Source organism: Lissotriton helveticus, chromosome 10 (assembly GCF_964261635.1).
Source record: "Lissotriton helveticus chromosome 10, aLisHel1.1, whole genome shotgun sequence".
NCBI lineage: Eukaryota > Metazoa > Chordata > Amphibia > Caudata > Salamandridae > Lissotriton > Lissotriton helveticus.
The window spans coordinates 1,031,410,655-1,031,428,990 of NC_136071.1; the positions used below are offsets into that span (position 1 = coordinate 1,031,410,655).

Sequence of the window (18,336 nt, forward strand, 5' to 3'; positions counted from 1 at the left end):
ACCACTAACCTTTCTATGCAGCTAAGAATGCAGGACTTTCAACCCTCTTTTATACACACAAATGCATTTCCCTTTTCCTTACAGTAACCTTGCTTTTCCCAACCATTATACCTATCATTGATGTCCTAGAAGACTACAGTACCTTGCACAGTGAGCCTCCAAACAGACCAGGATGATGTAACCCCACTGTTCACAGAAGACCAGGCCCTGCACTCTGTAGCCATAGACATCCTTCAGTTGCACAAGGTTAATTTTCAATGCACAATGTCTCCTTTCTTCTGATCCGCTAACGGCTCTGATCCAAACCAGCTTTCATATAAAAGATGACTGACCTCTTCACAACGACCTTGAATAGCTATATGAACAATAGTATATTTCTCAGAAACGTAAACCTCCCAGGCAATGGATCGAAACAGCCCTTAAGGATGCCCTCTTTAATATATCTGTCACCGTTGCCATTATTTAGCATTTTGCAATGCAAACACAACAAAGGAAACACTCTCCGCTTTGTTTTTCCAACAGGCACTAACCTCACCTGTCAGCTGCCCAAAGAAACATTGATTGGATAGCCAGGAAGTTACTGCTTTCAATCTATTCCTTCTTATGCACACACCTTGTACAAATGAAGTTAAAAAAAGCAGCTGATCAGATAATTGAAGACATTTTCAGGCATGCCACTCCACAAGAACATGAAATCCTTAAGAGTCATCCTGATGGCAATGTACTGCGCGTGATGGCTATCCTCAACACAAAACGGTAACCAACTGCAAACAAACCATTAAAGATGAGAGCCACCAAGCTCTGTTTGAACCTCCCAATGGATCTAAAACATTCAAAGGATAAGCGTGCACAATCAATAATGTCTTTAATAGCAAGATCGATAAAATTAGACAGAATCATCAGATATCACCATAATGATCACATATCACAATGCCTCCAAATACACCTCATTGAACACCGTTCCTGCCAAATCCCTTCCACTGACTTAGAGCTAACTCATATAAATATGACGTGATTTCATCATCAATATTGAAGGAAATAACCCCATTGAGATACAACTACCATTGCTTTTGTTGACCCATTCTCCCAACCTTATCCTGCTCAGACTAAGACAGATTCCACCCCATGTGTCTTGTGATGTTTGTTTCTTTCTTTTCTCTCTAACCAACAACCGTTCTTGACTATGTGCCCCAACTTTTCTTGCTTAATCATTCTTTCTCCCAGTAGTTCCAAATACAATCCTTCACCACACTTTCCATTCCTTCCTCCATTAACAGCCACATGAATGTTCCCATTGTATCCCATACCCCCACCGCCCAAGAGAGACTTTACTATACACTTGTGGAACCTTAAGGTTCTAAACATGGCTATTCTCACCTTGCTTTATTGTTTCAATTGTGTGTTTGTCTTATATATTCTTCAATAAAAAGATATTTAAACAAATCATGATGGAAGGACATTGACGGATCAGCCCTTAGGCCACTTTGCAGCATCGCCAGCACCTCCCATACCATTCCACCCTGAACAACTCCCTCAAAACTGTACAAACTCTACCACTCCTCAAAAAGCCTAAACTGAGCCAGGACGATGTGGTAAATTACTATCCAATTATGCAGCAGCCATTTCTTAGAAAGATCAACAGTAAGGATATAGCAAGCCAGCACAGAAAATAAAGAGTAACTGCCTTCTACAAGCCAGTATCGAGGACAGAGATGTCACCCCCTGAAGTCGCCAATGATTAACATCGAATCACCATTAACAGCAACCTGTGTCCTTGTCCGGCTGTTGTCTCTGTGGCCTTTAACATTGTTAACCACTAACCCATGCTCAACCCTGTTAGCTCCAGAAAACTTCAATACTAACCAAAGACTAAAGCTCATTTTACCCAGATTATATCTTCCAGATATGAACTAATCTAACCCTCCCATGTCATTCAGTTGTGGTCCATTCTCTGTCAGTGATCTTCCACCTGGGTATCGGACCCTTAGCGTTCACCTGGCTAAAGAGGATATAAGAATCTATTAGTGTGCAGATGACACCCAACTCTGCCTGAAAGTCTTTGTTGGGACTGACAGTAAAGGAGTGTTATGCAACAATTTAAGCTTGGAAGTCAACTACCTATCTCAAACTCAACCCAACAAAAAGAACTTTGGCTTATTGCCAATTACACCAATCAAGAAGTGTATGTTTGATTCTCAACAGTGAATCAGCTAGCTCTGACCCATATATCACTGACAAAGCCAACCCTCTGACGTTTTCCATATAAACCAAGCCCAGCTTCTAGTCTCAAATCGCAAATGTATCAAAAACTATCTACTGCTAGCACATGAATGCCTTCTATTGGGACTTCACTTCAGAGCTGCTGTCCAAGAATTGACCTGGTCCCATCTCAATGGTGATAACAACCTACTAACCAGTGACTTTGACACACACATCCGCCTCACCAGCCCAAAGAGTGTTGTCCATGCTGATGTCCACCTCATACAAAGTATTCAGAAGTATAACCAAGTCACATCAATCCTGAGAGAACATTTGTCCACCACTACATATCAAAGACCTACTGCATCACCTACAAGTTAATCATCTCACGCTAAACACCAGAACCAAGAATCAGATATCTGGCAGATCATGTAACACCTACAGTAGCAACATTGTGAGATTTTAGATCAGAAATTGGAGGAACAAGAAGTCAAGATGTCAGGTTTTTTGCTATGAAACGAAAATCTGGAACTCCATCCCAGTCCAGATTTGGAAGGTTCCATCTCTTTGCCACGTCCAAAAGGAACTGTAGACCCATTCTTCAAGCAGCGCATCACTGCATTGTAACCACTAGTTTACTGGTCTTCCCAAAGAAAATACTACCTTACCCTAATCAACTGCAAATGGCTTTCAGTGCTGCTTAATTGATTCATGTGAATATGACTTGCACCAGCCCTGCCTTGTTCTCAACCATTTCTATACCTTCCCTTGCTCTACCCCAAAACGTTCTTGGACAACTTTTCTCTTGCACAATAAGTATACCACTTTAAACACAGAAAGTTCTAATTTTCACCATCATGTATTTTATACACAATACTTTCCGTGAAAAGAACCTGGTGGTCAATATGTAGCACCATTGTTGCGCATGGTCGTTTATGCAGTTTTTAGTTCAGCCGGCACATAGATCGTACTGATATTTTTTATTTACATTGCCCACCTCGCGCCAACCTAATAAATTATGTATCTGCGTGTCTTTAGATAACTATTGATGTTTCACTTTGAGAACTGAAACATTTATACCTGCTGTTTCTTTACCAAAACGCCAAACTGTTTGTATTCATTACTGTTACATAGAAATATCTCACACCTTACTATTGTTTGAAAATTGCATTTGAAGGTTTTCGTGTTAGTTATGCAATGAGGCCCACACATATACACTTCTATTTGAGCTATAACTGGAAACGAAAATTCATGAATGACATTGGTGCTTTGCACCATGTAAATGATCTGCTTGAGTTCCTAAAATAAGTCATGTGGCAGAGGAACAATGCTAAGCAAATACAAACTGTGTTGTCCTAGAACACCAAATGAGCATTGGCAGAGGTCTGTCCCAACTGGGGCACTCGAGGAATGGTTCACATGCAATCAATGTGCATCTCAAAGATCCGGGTTTTTGTAAAATCTCCCCATTCTTCTTTTCAAAATTGTGCGCAAAATTGTGATCTGTTATGTTCACCCACCAGGGCCAAAGGCAAGGGATGAGTTTAGTAGATGACTCCCTCAGGTTCCAAAAGTAGGTATCTTTTAATAGCAGGTGGTAAACAAAGTTGAGGAATTACTCGGTGGCATCTGTTCCACAAAGCTGATCGAACCGCACATCTGGCCAAGTGCATGAGTGTCCTGGGAGAGGTACTACATGCAGCGAATAACGACTCATAGAAATCCCGGTGTGCCTACAAAACAAGGAAATATCTGTAAATTCAGACTGGTCGCTTGCTGATCCACATATGTATTCAGTTACAGAACAAATGATAACCTCATTCGTGAATTATTTTAGCTTTGAATGTGTTGGAGGGAAAAGGGCTTTATTATGGAACGAAGAGAACATTTTGCGAATGGCGTGTGCCCCCATGATTTGCTAATAGCACCAGCCACAAGAAGAGAACAGGACCTATCACTCTCTTACCTCACTTAAAGAACAACACTGCAGAACAATACCCTTGAAGAAAACTCAAGCACGCTAAAAACATCGAGCACTATATTTTACTCACCTCGAAAGAATAAAGAGCAATCAAAAAGCAACACTTCACATCTAAATTGACCAAATCAAAGAACTATGGACGGTATTTCTTATGCTAAGCCCCACCTTGCTGGAGGGATAACTCAGTCAGATGAATGATCACCTATGCCAGAGAGTCGTCACTGGTAGGTCACACGTTTGATTATTGGCATGCCCGAATCTGAAGGTTGGCAGACTGAGTGCCATATTATCAAGAACGGCGCACACATTATCGCCGCTTTACCGGCAGGAAACTGCCGCTGAAGCGGCGATAAGGGGCTTTTATAATATGCCCTAGAGAATTCCAATAGAAGCCCAGGTTCTGGTGCAAGGACATCAAATCTGGGCTTCTATGGAATTCTCTTGGGAATATTATCAAGCCCATTAGCGTCGCTTTAGCAGCAGTTTCCTGCCGGTAAAGCGGCGATAATGTTTGTGCCGTTCTTGATAATATGGCCCCTGAGTGCCATAAATTAAGTAATAGTAGCTAGCGTCAGTTATTTACAGCACTATGAAGCTGCACTTATCTAGCATGTAGCCTCATAGAGAAAAACAAGTTATTATTTTCAGATATTCCAGCACTACATCTTCAAAATCACAACACTCAACTGAATACAGTACCGCTACCCACCATCTGGAACACTCCAGGCAATTGCAACCTGTCGGGACCATAACCGATTCCTTCATTATAACTGTTATTCACCCCCAAACTGTCCCACTCAAGTGATGGCCAACAATCAGCGGCTACTACAGTCCCATTGGCGCTCTCCACTCTGTACCCTAAATTGAAGCAAAAACCGATATAGTCCAACAACAAGTGCACCCTGAGGAGCAACTGCCTAGTGAGAAATGACCATTCTTATCTACTGTTAACACTGCAATGTCTTAGGACGTCTTAAAAAGTCTTGAGAGTAAACTGATAATCATGACCCATTCATAGCCATGAACAGCTCTTTTAACACTGCAAAGTAACAAACTAGTTAGTACTGTTATCTATTGGTTCGTATGTTTTGTTATAACCCACATATTCTTGGAACACTTCCACCAGTGCCTCTTCTTGAAGCACAACCAGCAGAAGCCTGTAGTGTTCTCACTCTTGTTAAATACATCTATGTGTACAGACCCATCAAGCGATCCAGTACATCTTTAGGAGTGATACCTGAGCTCTATAACGTTTCTGTCATGTCGTAAAAAGATATTTCTTTTTATTGAAGGTTTAGACATTGATGAATGCAAAAGAAGCAGGGAAAAACTTCCTTAAACCTAGAACAACTCCCGACAGCAGATGATATTTCCACATGTCCTAACTGCAAGGCTTGATATCGTTAGCCACAGCATTCTGTTAGACCCGGGATCCTTGGTTGGCTGAGGTAGGTACCTTAGGCCAAGTAGGGATCCACGTTCCAACGTCAGGGAAAGGAAGGTCACCTTCTTAGATAGCCCCGCACACCCCCTCGGTAGCATGACACGAGCAGCCAGGCTTATCTTCAAAGCAAATGTGTAAAGTATTCACAACCACGCTCACAATAATCCAATGATGACACCACAAATAGACTCCACACAAGTTTTATAAAACAAGTATAAACTTGATGTAAAAAGACATAAGATAAGACCACACAATATAAAACCAACATATGAGGTTGTGTAATATTTTACCTGGCCGGTTGTTAAGCCAGCCAGCCCTTGAAAGTGCTGTGATGTTAATGAGCACTTCTAGACATTTTCCTGCACTCCTAATATCATGTCAAACAGCTCATAATGCTAGAATCAGGCACTTTTGCAATGTAAAAGTATTTTAAATGCGTAAAACAGCAATCAAACACTCTGCAATGAAAAGAATGCAATGCGTAACGCAACTAGCAGGCACTTTGCAAGATAAAATAATGCAATGCGTGATCCAACCACCAGATATGTCGTTCTGCAAAAATAAGGCAATGCGTATACACTGATCAGGTCATTCGTTACGCATGAATAATGCTATGCGTAATACTCTTATCAGGTACTCCGTTATGCAGAAATGATGCAATGTGTAATACGACAGTCAGGTACTCCGTTATGCAGAAATGGAATAATGCGTAATACACTCAGGCCCGATCACTGGTCCTTAGGCCGTCTCTCCGCCTCTCCGTCTGACCTGTGGTCAGCCTCTCACAGTTGCCCCCAACACAGTACGATGTAATCCCAAAGTGCAGCTTCACACTCTGGTCCCTGTACCGCCACTCCCTTCGCAATACAAGTCGCGATACGAGCCGAAGTAGAGGCTCGCGCTGCCAACACGAGAGAGAGGCCGTGAGCATCTCCCTCCGAGCCCGCACCCCACCCCAGGAGTCAAAACAGGTTACCTGGGGGGCGCGAACGGATTCTCCTCTCTCCTTCCAGTGGCTGGGCCTCCAATGCAGCTTTGTGAAAAGGCAACGGTGGCTCGGGCTGGCAACTCAGCTTCTCCGGGACTGCCGGTCTAGGCCGCTCCAATTACGAAGATCTCAGACTGCAACAAAGCACAAGCACACAGCCTCGCTGAGTCTTCCTTCACTCTGGGTGCACGATCACTGGGCACTCCACACACAAGTCTCAGGATGCACGAAGATCATGATTGAAGACAGCTGAGACTCTCTTTACTCCGGTGCACACGATCACTGGGCAATCATCACAGAGGGGTTCAGGCTGCACAAAGCACACGCACACCGCGTCGCTGAGACTCACTTGGACGCCAGGCGCCACCAATCACAGGGCAGTTCTTACGAGGGTCTCAGGCTGCAACACACAGTGCCGCTGAGACTCTCCTGGAAACATTTATATTCCTGTGTTTCAGAACAGAGAGACAGCTCACCTCAGGCCCTTGGGGATAAGTTACTTCAGAACACAGTACACAGCAAAGTCTTTCAAGCAGGGGGACAGAGCGCACAACAAAGACCCTTTAGCCTTTCCTTGGTTGAAACAGCTAACTGCAGGCCAGCCCCAGATCACACTGCAAGGGTCAGTCCTATCCTTCAGTCTCTTCAGTTGTTTCTTCCTTGGCAAAGGTCCTCTTGACCACGAAGTAGCTCCATTCCTGTTCACACTTGATCAAGCCATTCTCCAAAGTTCAGGGGCTTCAGCTCTCATAGTTATACCCCTCAATGTCTTTGAAGTCTTCGTGCTTTAGGGGGCACTGACCCCCTGTTCAAACCAGTTCTGTGTGCCTCCCTGCCAGTGACACCTTTCTTCCTTTGATTAGTGGGGGGTCTGGATTCTCAATCACTCAGCAGGAGATGAGCCAATTGTTTATAGCAGCAACCCAGCCCTCTTCACCTCTAGGGGCTTCTGCTCCCCCTTCACTTCAGCTGCAGGTCAGCCTGTTGCTGTCTCCCCTCCTCTCCTGGGTCAAGACATTCCCCAGATCCTATCGCTTTCAAATCCAGACAGTCAATCCACAGCCAGGCAGAGACACACAGAAATGATAGAGCACAAAAACTCAGCCACTTCTAAGAGAGTGGCTTCTGAACACCCAATGCAAAACCCACCTACATAAAAAGATGGGGTATTACATTGCGAGTTCAGGCATACTGAAATTCACCTTTCCATCTTAAGCTTTTAGGAAGATAGGCTGGAAAACATATTACACAGCCTTCCCATTCTGTCCTATGAGCAAGATGGCCCTTCAACAGTGAAAAACGAAATGGAGATTATTTCACTGTCACGACATGACACACACCTTGGTACATGTCCTACCTTTCACATGCACTGCACCCTGTCCAGGGGGTACCCTAGACCTACCATAGGGGTGTCTGATGTGCCTAGAAAGGGAAGGGTAAGGTCTGGCAAGTGAATGCACTTGACAGAACAACATGACAGTTTAACAAACTGCGCATAGGCCCTGCAATGGGAGACCTGAGTTCCCTTTTTAAGGCTACTTGTGTTGGTGGGACAAATAGTGCTTCAGCCCCACTAGTAGCATTTGCATTACCAGCCCTGGCGCACATAGTGCACTGTACTAGGGACTTTATTAGTAAGGCAAACATACCAATAATGGACAACCAAGTACCATTACTTTATACAGTGTTATATGTTAGATTGAGGCCCTAACATAGGTGCACCGTTTCAGAGGAGCAAATCCTTTGTGCCACAAAGACAGGCAGGCCCATTCTCCCACTTAAGGCCCTTTCACCTACATTAGCCCTCCCTTCACAATAACGAGCAACAGAGGCTGTCCCTTATCTAATGTGTGCTCTGGGCGCAGAAGACGGTCCATCCTAAATACGTCATCTCGATGTCCAACAGTGACTAACCTAAAGTCACAACGAATTCTTAGAAATAGACCCTTAAGTTCTTGGGATTTTCCCTAGCACAGGATTATTGATTTCTCCAAGAACTCATTAAATATGCATGAAACACTATTCCCTAAGGGTTCATTCCTGACGTCTTCCTCTGACTGACTTTACGTCAATACCAACATTCCAAGCCACCTATCAGGTATAAATAGTTCTCCCTTTTCCCAAGTAAAGCAGAGAAGTCGAGACTTCCATGCCGACACTCTGATCTGAGACGCTGCAAACTGCGTCATGCCACAGCTCAGGCTGGCAGAAGTCCATCCATCCATCCTGGAGTGTCCAGCTCGAGATCAGGATGATGTCCCACTAAGGCACAGCTTTCCAAACTTTTCATGTTCGTGACACACTTTTTCAAAATGCATTATTTTGTGACACGGTAATGCAGTGTAGAGCGCGAGTAAGCCCGAACCACCTAAGGGGGGGTGGGGGTATCCCAAGAAAATTTTGAAAAATGAGTGGGTAAATTGTGCATTTTTAAGCAAATTTGAGAAAGCAGGAAGGTTAATAAAGCAATTTTGAATCTGTTCTAACAAAGACAGTGACTGGCGAAACTGGGTGGAAGGTTACGCCAACACCCCCCCTTCATACAGCCACAAAAAGAACACCATGTATCAACACAACCAACGATCATATACTCCACACACCACCATACATCCACACATACCACATCACAACAAAACTCCTGTAAATTCCCTAAAAACACTAAAGTTGAATGGGTATTAAGGTTGACTAATATATTAACAGTGCCTTTGCCATAAAAATGAACAAGGCGTAAATTAATGAGGAAATATGCTACCTCTACCTCGTGGGCCCAACCCCACCATACTAATTGATCCTTAACTTTCATGCCTGGCACCCAGACTTCTCACCATCAGAGTAATATAACATTTGACACAGTGTAAAACATTAACTACTTTATATGCCAATACCTCCAACATCTCTTAAATGCCCTTACAGTCAGCAATATATGTTGACATCCCCACCATTAAAAGATAACACATCCCCCATAAAACGATCATCCACGCAACATCATATAGGACTGCCCAACCATGATTACACATTGGCATAGTCACAGGTATATGCGTACACACTACTTATCGGACAAACACATGGGTAATTTCATGTACCCACACCCACCAACAAACAACCCTACCCCAGCATCAAATGCCCACACATGCACCATTATATACAAAAACACTTACCATCCTGCTTCAGACACATGCAATGTACATGTTCATAACCACTATCTGACATCCACCAGCATATCACAACACATTGGCCCTCATGCACGGATAAACAAAGCATTTACCAGTATGCAGTGTCACACCAAGAACTCAGTCACACCATCATTCAACCTTTTACAGTACACCATTATAAATATATGGACCAATTCAAAAAGAAAGTCGTAAAGGAGCATTTGTAACAGTAGGTCGGTGATAGGGTGCTGAGTTACATTTCATTTCCTGTGGAAAAAGGCCTGTCGTGTACCCCTATCAAATTGGATGATGGCAAATTTCCCTTTCCATCCTGGAAGGAGAGTTACCTAATTTCTTGGTTGACGTATGTCCCTGATCATTTACAGGGTGAGAGTTTTTGATTGGAGTTTGATAATGCTCACAAATGTACGAGCTGTAATGCAAAACTGTATTATTTTTTAGATTCTAATCTACACCTTTTACTTAAAAACTTGAATCTTGTGCTCTTCTTTTTGCTGTAGGAAACCAAAGGGCATGGTTCAGTATTTCACGTACGATTTTCAGTAAACTTTTCCCTATTTAAAAAGCATATTTGTAAGCCATCTTTAAACTAAACATGATATATAAAATGTATAACAACGTGTTACATAGCTCAGTGTTGCCATCTGATGTGTCACGTATTGAATAAAATAAACAGCATTTTATCCTCTGTTCGTCTTCATATATTACCTACTGGCGGTCGCCAGTAGGTATATATAGTTAGGATTTTTTCCCTATGGGTTTTTTGAAAATTCTATGTCTAATAACTTTGGCGTTTGTGGACGGAATTGGCTGAAATTTTCAGGAAAATGGAACATTTTGTTTCTGAGCAGCCCCTGAAAATTTTGGGGGGGTTCGTCCAGGGGGGGCCGAGAAAAAAGGGGGGTCCCAAAACGTGTTTTTAACATTGATTTTTCCATAGGGCGGTTAGCCTCACTTTTAGCCCGAACGGCTGAATGGATTTGCACGAAACTTGGCAAAATTGTAGGGACTGGTAGCCCGATGTGCCTTTTGTAGGTCTCAATATATGTGCTCCAGTGGATTTTGAGAAATTAACGTTTAAAAAAAGATATATATCTGTAAGCGCGCTCTGGGCAGCGCTCCGGTCCGCGGACCTTAAGCGTACCGGAACTTCGCGTAGCTAAGCTGATTGGCTCTCCGGTGTCTGTCAACATTCTAAACAGTCCGGAGCGGCCGCCATCTTGTCTCTCGGTAGGATTGAGAGACAAGAGGAGGCCAAAACAAAGGGGGAAATAACCATAAGGGGGCATACTAGCTCCTCCCTGACCCCCTAGGTTTGATGTGGAGGCTTTAAAGGGGCCCCGCTAAGCAAAAAAAAAAAAAATTTTTTTTATTTTTTTTCGTGGTTAGCGCCCGGTACGCGAACCGGGAAGCGTTCTGGGGAGCGTATCACAATGAAAAATGAATGATAGACTTTTCAAATGCTGTATGTTAATTGATTGTTGGTTTTGTTGATTATTTTTTTTTTTTTTTTTTTAAGCTTTTTTTATTGTGTTTCATAATTTATTAAACTTTCTAACATTTCATTGTCAGAAATTTCATAATAATCATGGAATATAGATTGTAGTCTCTGAGGTTGTAAAATGTCCTCATTTGCAAGGAGGTTATCTACTGCTTGTACACATTGCAGTAGTTCTTGGTCCCAAGATTCATCCATAAATTCAATCTCATTTGGATCAATGATTTCTGTGTTGGACTCTGGAAGGACAATTTCAAATGAAATGTTTTGTTCACTTTCCATTTTTCCTGAAATTTGCATAAAAAAAATATATATTAGTAGAGGTAGGGCACTGTTGGGATTAATTTTAGATAGGCAGTTTTTAACAGAGAATTTATCTTTGGGCAGTGTATAGTATCAGAGTGGAAGTAGGAATATAAAAAAGTGTATCTAAATTTATAAGTACTACAGAGGGATAGTATATAACTAACAGAAAAAGTTTGCCATATTAACTTAAAGTGCTCAATATACTTCAGTTTTAAAAATAACAACTTACCTTTAAAAAGAAGTTGAAGTTATTAATGAAAATCCTATTAAAATGTACACCAAGAAGTAGTAGTCAAAATGGCTGTGCTTCCTTCTCTTCCTTTATATATATTCGGGTACATAACCAATCAAATGTGAGGTAAAAAAAGTAGAAAATGAAAGTAACATTTTAATTGGTTGTCAATTCCAACATTTCAGATGTGTTTTGTGAAGTAATTTACCTCAGGGTATTTAGAGAGGTCTACAGGCTAAATGGCTAAATGGAATTCCAATCAATTTTGTGAAAATGGTAGGGATTGGTATGTAGTATGAGCTAATCTATATTTGGTGAAATTGTCTCCAGTGGCTTTTCTGTGAACTACTTTCCCACCTTTTTTGATGGTGCGCTTCCCAGGGAGCGACCCGGTACGCGAACCGCTGAGCGCCCCGGTTCGCGTACCTTAAGCGTTCCGGGAGTCCACCATTTTGTGTTTCGGTCGAATTAAGATACAAGATGGAGGGCAAATAATGTTCAGAATGGGTAGAAGGGGGCACGGTAGAGTTATCTTGACCCCCTAGGTTTTCTGAGGGTGGCTGAGGAGGCTTATATGTGCGAAAAAAAAACATTTTTTTAAAAAAAATTCGCGAGGTTAGCTCCCGGTACGCGTACCGGGTAGCGCACCAGGGAGCGTATTTTGTTGAAAATTAGTGAAAATAGTTAGAGTAAAATAATAATTGTGAGTGATTAGATGTAGGGTAGCTCTGAGAAGAGCTTTTGGGTTTATGGTACATTTAGGTACTTATAAGTAGGTACCAATGCACATTTTTAAATTCAGAGTGAAAACTCTGTTGCCCTCATCTGAGAAGTGAACTCCATCTCCTCTGTAGATATCTTGCATGTAGTAACGCAAGTTATTGTTGTACAGGGAGCCCATTCCATGGTCTCTCATGTAAGCTGAAACAGATTTGTTTACATGCTTCCTCGACTTCTCAATTTGTGGACAAAATTGGTTTGACCACCTCCATTTCTGTCTTTGGCATATATTTGAATATACCAAGGCAGTCTGAGGAAAAAGTGCCATTAATTGCTCAAAGGTGTCCTTTAAAAGCATTTCCAGACCTACACCAGTCAAAGTGCCCAAGTCATTACCTCCACAGTGCACAATTAACAGGTCAGGTTTTGGCAAATGCATAAAGGTTTTCACCAATGGTATCAATTGGTGACATTTTAATCCTCTCTGGCCAAACCACTTAATTTCCACATCTTGTAAATTGAGGTTAGGTAAATTCCTGCTTTCAACGTACCTTTGAGCCCAGTGAATATAACTATGACCAACAATCCAGACAGAAAACATGGTGAGAGAAGGTTCTCCTGCAGTCAGATGAAGTGTGGCAATGAAATGGCAGTTGAAAAAATGTGAGTTTGAAATGAAAAAAACTGTGGAGTTTCTGTGTTCATGAAGTAGTAACAGTGATTGGTGGATTTTGATTGATGAAAACAGAAAGTTAGGGTGTAGAGATGTGTTCTTTGAAAGATGTATTTTGAGTGGTCAATAAAAAATCATTAAATGAAAGAAAGCACTGGATATGCAGGTGCACTGAGAGTTCAGAGTTCAATTGCAACATTGTTGTGTGAATTTGCAAACACCAGAGTTTCTCCAAGAGGTGGTTGCTATGGAAAATAGGCAGAAAGGGCAGAGGGGGAAGGGTTTTCATTTGAAAAAAAGTGAGGGAAGAGTTTTGATTGGGTGACATGAGAAATATGTGTGAAGAATTACACCATTTCTGTGCTTTTGATAGCTGCAGACTCTGGAGTGCATACCTTTTGCTCTGCTGAAGACAAATTGGTGTGTTTCTGAGACTGTTTTCAAACTCAAAGTATTTGCTAAGGTGAGAAAATATTTCTTTACTTTAGATAGAGAATAGTGTGCTTTAAGGAGAAAATTATGATTTATGTGGCGCAAATTGCTTGTAAATATGCTCTCACATGTGCATGGAAAATTTAGATTTTGAATGTTTGTGTTAAATAGCTATGTTAAAAGTGACCAAACCATGCTGGGAAGGCAATCAAAAAACGCTTTCATGTGTTTTAATGACATTTTAAGTCATTTTCTGATGTGCAGTGTTTAGAAATTATGATTTTAAAATCGTTTTTGGGGAAAAGGAATTGTTTATAAAATCATGACAAGGACATAATGGTGTATGGTTCTTTATAAGGCAATTGACTGTTCCTGATGTTATTTTTCTCATTTTAGTGTAAGACCTTTCTCTGTGGCGCAAATTGCTTGTAAATATGCTCTTACATGTGCATGAAAATTTTAATTATCAATGTTTGTGTTACATAGCCATGATAAAAATGAATCAACCATGCAGGAAAACCAATCAAAAAACGCTTTAATGTGTTTCAATGACATTTTAAGTCATTTTCTCATGTGCAGTTTTTTGAAATTATGATTTGAAAATCGTTTTTGGGAAAAAGGAATTGTTTTTAAATGCATGAGAAGGACATAATGGTGTATGGTTTTTTATAAGGCAATTGACTGTCCCTGATGTTATTTTTGCCATTTTAATGTCAGACCTTTCTTTGTGGCGCAAATTGCTTGTAAATATGCTCCCACCTGTACATGGAAAATTTTGATTTTGAATGTTTATGTTACATAGCCATGTTAAAAGTGACCCTACCATGCAGGAAAGCCAATCAAAAAACGCTTTTATGTGTCTTAAGGACAATTTAAGTAAGGTTATGGATACATTTATGATGACTGGTGCAATGAAGTAGAAATCACTTACTTCATTGGTAGGCATTTACAATAAAATTTTCTCCTCTGTTTTGTTCATCAAGCGTAACTTTAATCTGCAATCCTGAGTAGGCCTCACCTTAAACAAACCTCTGGATAGGCCACATATTATTGTCATCCTGATTTAATCATTTATAATGCTAGGGATAGATTTATGATAGGTGTATACCTCTTTTGTGCCACTTAGAAAACATTCTCCATGGGGAAATGACTTAAAATGTCATTAAGACACATGAATGTTTTTTTTTTTTAAACGTTTGCAAATTTTTTGGGTCACTTTCAACATGGCTATGTGTCTGAAACAGTCAAAATCTAAATTTGCAATGTACAGGTGGGAGCATATTTACAAGGAATGTGCTTCATGGGGAAACGTTTGCAATTTTTTTGGGTCACTTTCAACATGGCTATGTGTCTGAAACAGTGAAAATATAAATTTGCAATGCACAGGTGGGAGCATATTTACAAGGAATGTGCTTCATGGGGAAAGGTCTTATAATGTAATATGGGAAAAATGACATTAGAGATACTGAAATGCTTTATAGAGAAGCATACACCATTATGTCCTTGTCATAATTTTGCAAACCATTACTTTTCCCCAAAAACGATTTTCAAATTATATTTTGAAAACACTGCACATGTGGAAATTACTTAAAATGTCATGTACATATGGTGGTTCATCTGTAACAAGATAAGAAGCTTAGGGATACATTTATGATGACTGGTGCAATAAAGTGGACATTACTTACTTCATTGGTAGGCCTTTACATGTATTATCTCCTCTGTATTCTTCATCAAGCGTAACTTTGATCTGCAACCCTGAGTAGGCCTCACCTTAAACAAACCTCTGCATAGGCCACACCTTATCGTCATCCTGAATTAATCATTTAAAATGCTAGGGACAGATTTATGATAGGTGTATGCATCTTTTGCGCCACTGTGCGTCACTTTTGTGACGCAGTGGCGGTGCAAAAGATTTGCTATGAGGCGAGAAAATTACAAATTGATGCATTTAGGCAGATGTGTCATGGTGTAAAAAAAACGTGCCACATGAAACTGATGCAGCAGTGGATGTGCCAGTCATTTTGCGCCGCTGTTCCGCCACCCATGGTGTGCTGCATTTACAATGCGGCGCAGCATGGGGCAAAAATGGCACAGATGCGTGACGTATCTGTGCTGTAAAGGTGGCGCATTGCTGGAGTTGTATCGTAAGTGCGATGCAGCTCCAGCAAGGCTCAGGGGTGCCCCATCTATACAATGCTGCGTCAAGACCTATGCCAGCTTCAAGCAGGCGCAGGGTTTTGAAGCAGCTTTCTCCTATCTGATTGTAAATGCGGCACACCATGGGTGGTAAAGCAGTGGTGCACATTAACTGGTGCATGCCTGGGGATGTGCCATTTAATATAAATCTGCACTTTAACATTTGAGTATGTGCAGGGGACACAGAGTCGTTGAGGCTTATCCAAGGTTAAGAACAGATGAGTCCTGTTCAGTGAAAAATTAGACATAGGCTTCACCTGCTCAGCATCGCTGGACATGGTTAAATAATAGCTGCAAAATGTTACTCTTGTTAAATAATTTTACTATTATAATCTGTGAGATTTGTCTCTTACTCTGCAACATCTCATTGTTGTTATCTTTCTTTAAAGATAAAGACAACCTCAACATGAGCGACAATCTGCAATCAGTTGATTTTGACCTCATCATTGAACTTGTAATTGAAACATCAGTGGATGTTGATCCATTGGATGATTTAAATCCTGAGGATGAAGAAGAGCGTGATGAGGATGCAGATTTGTCTGAATTATATGATATTGGATGGGAAGCTGACTTGCTTCAGCCTTTGGAAATATAAACATTTATTTTTAAAATTTATAATCAATAAAAAGTAAAAAGGTAAACCGTTTAATTTAAAAATAAAAACACCTTCAAAAACAGGTTATGTGTAGTGTTTTCAATAAAATATTAAAATATGCTCATAAAATTAGATCAGATTCACATATAAAATAGCATAGGTAACATAAATATAAATGTCATTTCTTTTCTGGTATTTCTGTATTGTAAAAATGGCAATGACTAAAAAATCTTCAAAATAAAATGTCAAGTAGTGTGTTATGTTTTTGATCACTATTACTGATTTACTGTTTGATAATAATGTTTAATAACATTTTTTATTATATTTTTCCTCAGATTCAACTGCAGATCATTTCAAGATGCCTACAAAAATAAGAGAGATAAAGGCTGCAAAACGTCAAAGACAGCAGGAGAAAAAAAAAACGCAGCAGTCCTCTAACAAAAAGATTTCTCAAGCCATGAAGAAAGCACCGGGTAAGAGCTCTAAATATTTCATAAGAAATATTTCTAATAAAAAAAATATTAGTACAGAAAATGTTTCAATCCATAATATGACAAGTAAATCAAATGGAAAGAAAAGGACAAATGAAAATGTTACTGCTAGAGCAAGAGATAAATCTGTGCATGATAGTAGAAGGAAACAACAGTTTTGGGAGATTCGTAAACGAATGTTCCGCAACAGGATAATTGGCAATTTGTTAAAAAATATTAAGAAAGGTCAACAGAAATTAGTTTTTTATAGGAGAAAAAAAAAAGTTGAGAAAGTTATTGATCAGGCTTTTGAAATTAAACGTAAGTTATTTATTTTGATAATCAATAGAATTAGGAAGCTAAACAAGGAAATTTTTGATTTCAAAAGAAATAGTAGATGGAAGAGAATAGTTAATCGTAGTAATTTTTGTGAAGTTTTTTCTGGAGAATGGATACATAGTTCAAGCTGTGAGGCATTTTTTAATGAAGAGAGTTATTTCCAGGATAATGATTTGGTGCATGCAGTTGACATCAGTGGTCGTGCTTATGAAGTGAAAGATGGTTGTCCAGTTGAAAAAGAAAAACTTGTGACAACAGAGGCAGAAGAGTTGTTAGGTAATGAGGTTTTAGGAAGACGTGCTAAGGGTCCTGTGTACACCTGGAAGTGTAGTAGTATTTGCAGTGTGCGACAGGATTGCATCAATTTGCTTTGTGATTTTGTACGGACATTTAACAAGAAAAGTTTAAAGCAGAAAATAAGGTTGTTGCAAGAATTAGATCCTTGCAGAGTGAGAGAAGTGACAGGTTTGCATGGTCATTCACTGGCTTGTCTTTCCAGGAGAGTATGCCAGAGTGTTTTTCATCATTTCAGGATGCTAGCAGTGCATCATAACAAAGTGAGGAAGTTAGTTAGAATGTTGTATTATGCTAAGAGTCCAGCAATTATGCTGAAACAATTATGCGCTGCTCTTTTGCATGGTTCTGAAATAGATGTGAGGAATATATGTGAAGAAATTGAGTTTTGTTACTTTGGAAGTAAAGAGGAGAATGTTGAAATTGAGCAAGAAATAGAGGGTCATTTGGAAGATACTGTACATGTTTCCAGTACAGATAATTTCCAGAGGGAAATTGCGACGTTTGACATGAAATCAAGTGAGAGGCCTAATTTCACTTGTGTGTGTTGTCGACGCACTTATTATAAGAATCAGACTAAGTTAGTGGATTTATATGCAAAAAGTGAAAGGGAAAATAATAGTGAATGGAAGGATTTTGCAACATACTTGATGGTAGAAAATTGTTTTGATTTGGGATTGGATCAACGTGTGTGTACTTATTGTTGTAACAAATTAAAACAAAACCAGATGCCTGCTAGAGCAGTTCATAATAATCTGGAATTGGTTGAGATTCCTTCTGAATTGAAGGATTTAAA

The 18,336-nt window shown here is 40.3% G+C and overlaps 1 protein-coding gene across 1 annotated transcript in view; it reads right to left on the bottom strand.

Moving 5' to 3' along the window:
* Positions 1-1,349: 1,349 nt before the first annotated feature.
* Positions 1,350-18,336, bottom strand: part of ASB4 (ankyrin repeat and SOCS box containing 4) — a 201,918-nt gene continuing 184,931 nt past the window's right edge. Inside the window, exon 5 of the mRNA XM_078663729.1 lies at positions 1,350-3,932. Coding sequence (XP_078519855.1) covers positions 3,744-3,932 — 189 coding nt within the window. The 3' untranslated portion in view covers positions 1,350-3,743. The remainder of the gene's footprint in view (positions 3,933-18,336) is intronic.